The 2,577-nt window shown below is 59.6% G+C and overlaps 1 protein-coding gene across 1 annotated transcript in view; it reads left to right on the top strand.

The window, feature by feature from the left end:
* WDR46 (WD repeat domain 46) overlaps nucleotides 1–2,577 on the top strand; it is a 9,136-nt gene that overhangs the window by 5,751 nt on the left and 808 nt on the right. The window contains exons 11-14 of the mRNA XM_029913458.1: nucleotides 60–219; nucleotides 1,630–1,771; nucleotides 1,941–2,035; nucleotides 2,305–2,400. Coding sequence (XP_029769318.1) covers nucleotides 60–219; nucleotides 1,630–1,771; nucleotides 1,941–2,035; nucleotides 2,305–2,400 — 493 coding nt within the window. The remainder of the gene's footprint in view (nucleotides 1–59; nucleotides 220–1,629; nucleotides 1,772–1,940; nucleotides 2,036–2,304; nucleotides 2,401–2,577) is intronic.

Genomic DNA, 2,577 nt, shown 5'->3' on the forward strand with positions numbered 1-2,577 from the left:
GGGGGGTGACACTGGAGGGTGGGGGGGTCACGCTGTGGTCTCTCCCCGTCTCCCCCCAGGTACATGGCGACGTCGGGGCTGGACCGGAAGCTGCGTGTCTACGACCTCCGGGCGTATCAGCCCCTGCAGTCACTGGTGCTGCCCGTGGGCGCCGGGCACCTGAGCTTCAGCCAGCGGGGGCTGCTGGCGGCTGCCTGCGGGGACGTGGTGCAGGTAACGATTCCGCCACCCCCTGCACACACCGGCACCCCCCTACTCCCCACACACACCGGCACCGGGCCTTCAGCCAGCTGGGGGTAGCTGTGGGGCCGTGGTGCAGGTAAAGGAGGGACCCTTATACTCTGGGACGTCCCCCCGCTCTCGCTGGACTCAGCAGGGCCCCATCCGCCCTGCATCCTTCCCCCGCAGACTGGGGGTTGCGAGCTGGGCACTGCTTTGGAGAGAGGTAAATAGTGGTGTCTCCCAGGGGTCTGTACTGGGCCCAGTCCTGTTCAACATATTCATAAATGATCTGGGAAAAGGGGTAAACAGTGAGGTGGCAACATTTGTAGATGATACAAAACTACTCAAGATAGTTAAGTCCCAGGCAGACTGCGAAGAGTTACAAAGGGGTCTCACAAAACTGGGTGACTGGGCAACAAAATGGCAGATGAAATTCAGTGTTGATAAATGCAAAGTAATGCACGTCAGAAAACATAATTCCAACCATGCATACAAGATGATGGGGTCTGAATTAGCTGTTACCACTCAAGAAAGAGATCTTGGAGTCATTGTGGATAGTTCTTTGGAAACATCCACTCAGTGTGCAGCGGCAGTCAAAAAAGCGAACAGAATGTTGCAAATCATTAGGAAAGAGATAATAGGACAGAAAATATTGTGTTACCTCTATAGAAATCCATGGTACGCCCACATCTTGAATACTGTGCCCAGATGTGGTCACCCCATCTCAAAAATGATATATTGGAATTGGGAAAAGTTCAGAAAAGGGCAACAAAAATTATTAGGGGTTTGCAACGGCTGCCGTATGAGGAGAGATTAATAAGACTGAGACTTTTCAGCTTGGAAAAGAGATGGCTAAGGGGAGATATGATTAAGGTCTATAAAATCATGACTGGTGTAGAGAACTAGGGGTCACCAAAGGAAATTAATAGGCAGCAGATTTAAGTATTTTTTCGCAGAACGTACAGTCAACCTGTGGAATTCCTTGCCAGAGGATGTTGTGAAGGCCAAGACTATAAGAGGGTTCAAAAAAGAACTAGATAAGTTCCTGGAGGATAGGTCCATCAAGGGCTATTAGCCAGGATGGGCAGGGATGGTGTCCCTGGCCTCTGTTTGCCAGAAGCTGGGAATGGGCGACAGGGGGTGGATCACTTGATGATTACCTGTTCATTCCCTCTGGGGCACCTGGCACTGGCCACTGTCGGTAGACAGGATACTGGGCTAGATGGACCGTTGTTCTGACCCAGTGTGGACGTTCTTATGAGCCTGGGCCCCGTCTGTCCCCCACCCACAACCTGGGCAGCACCCAAGGGGGAGCTCGGACTGCCCTGTGCCCTGACACCCCCTGTGAGCCAGGCCCTGCTGCAGGCACTAATCCCCCCTGTCTGCCCCCCCCCCCCCCCCGTGCACCGGCCCCACCCCGTGCAGCCACCTCACAAGCCCTACCTGTCGCACACGCTGCCCCGGGCGGCCCACAGCCTGCGCTTCTGCCCCTTCGAGGATGTGCTGGGCGTAGGGCACGGCAGCGGCTTCACCAGCCTGCTGGTGCCAGGTACGGACCCCCCCATTACCGCCCCCCCCACAGTACCACCTCCCCACCCCCCCACGGCCTCCCCGGCCCCCCGCCGGCTGTGCGTCTGCCCATGGCAGAGGGGGGATGGCTCCCCGCCTCCACTAACCTCCTTGGTCGCCCCCCCCCCCCCCCCCCCCCCCCCCGCCAGGTGCTGGACAGGCGAATTTTGATGCTCTGGAGAACAACCCGTTCCGGAGCCAGAAGCAGCGGCAGGAGTGGGAGGTCAAGGCCCTGCTGGAGAAGGTAACGTCATCTCCCCACCCCTGCACACAATACTCAGCCCTGTCCCGTCCCCGTCCCCCCCGCCCTCCCCCATGGAGCCCCAGCTGGGGGGCAGCTGGATCTCAGTGGTGGGCCACTGCTCCGGGGCCAAGGGGGCTGATGCTAAGGGAGGGAGGACACCGGGGTGGGTAGCTGGGATGTCTGGGGGGGGCACCGCCAGGAGGGGTGGTGTCATGGGAGGGGGGAGCCTGGGTGGTCCGGGCCCCCCCTAACAGCTTGGCCCCCGGCAGATCCCGTCGGAGCTGATCACGCTGGACCCGGGGCAGCTGGGCCGGGTGGACGCCATCACCATGGAGCAGAAGCACCAGGAGCGAGTGGAGCGGCTGGTGAGCGACTCGGGGAGGGGGGGGAGGGCACCGTGGTGCATTGTGGGGAGTGGGGGCACGAGACACTGTGGTTCATTGTGGGAAGTGGGGGGATGAGACACTGGTGCATTGTGGGGTGTGGGGACCAGGCAGTGCCGTGGCTCTCATGCAGGGGGCACCGTGGTGCATTGTGGGAAG

The sequence above is a fragment of the Terrapene carolina genome, unplaced genomic scaffold, assembly GCF_002925995.2.
Source record: "Terrapene carolina triunguis isolate 2854851 unplaced genomic scaffold, T_m_triunguis-2.0 Scaffold645, whole genome shotgun sequence".
Lineage (NCBI taxonomy): Eukaryota > Metazoa > Chordata > Testudines > Emydidae > Terrapene > Terrapene triunguis.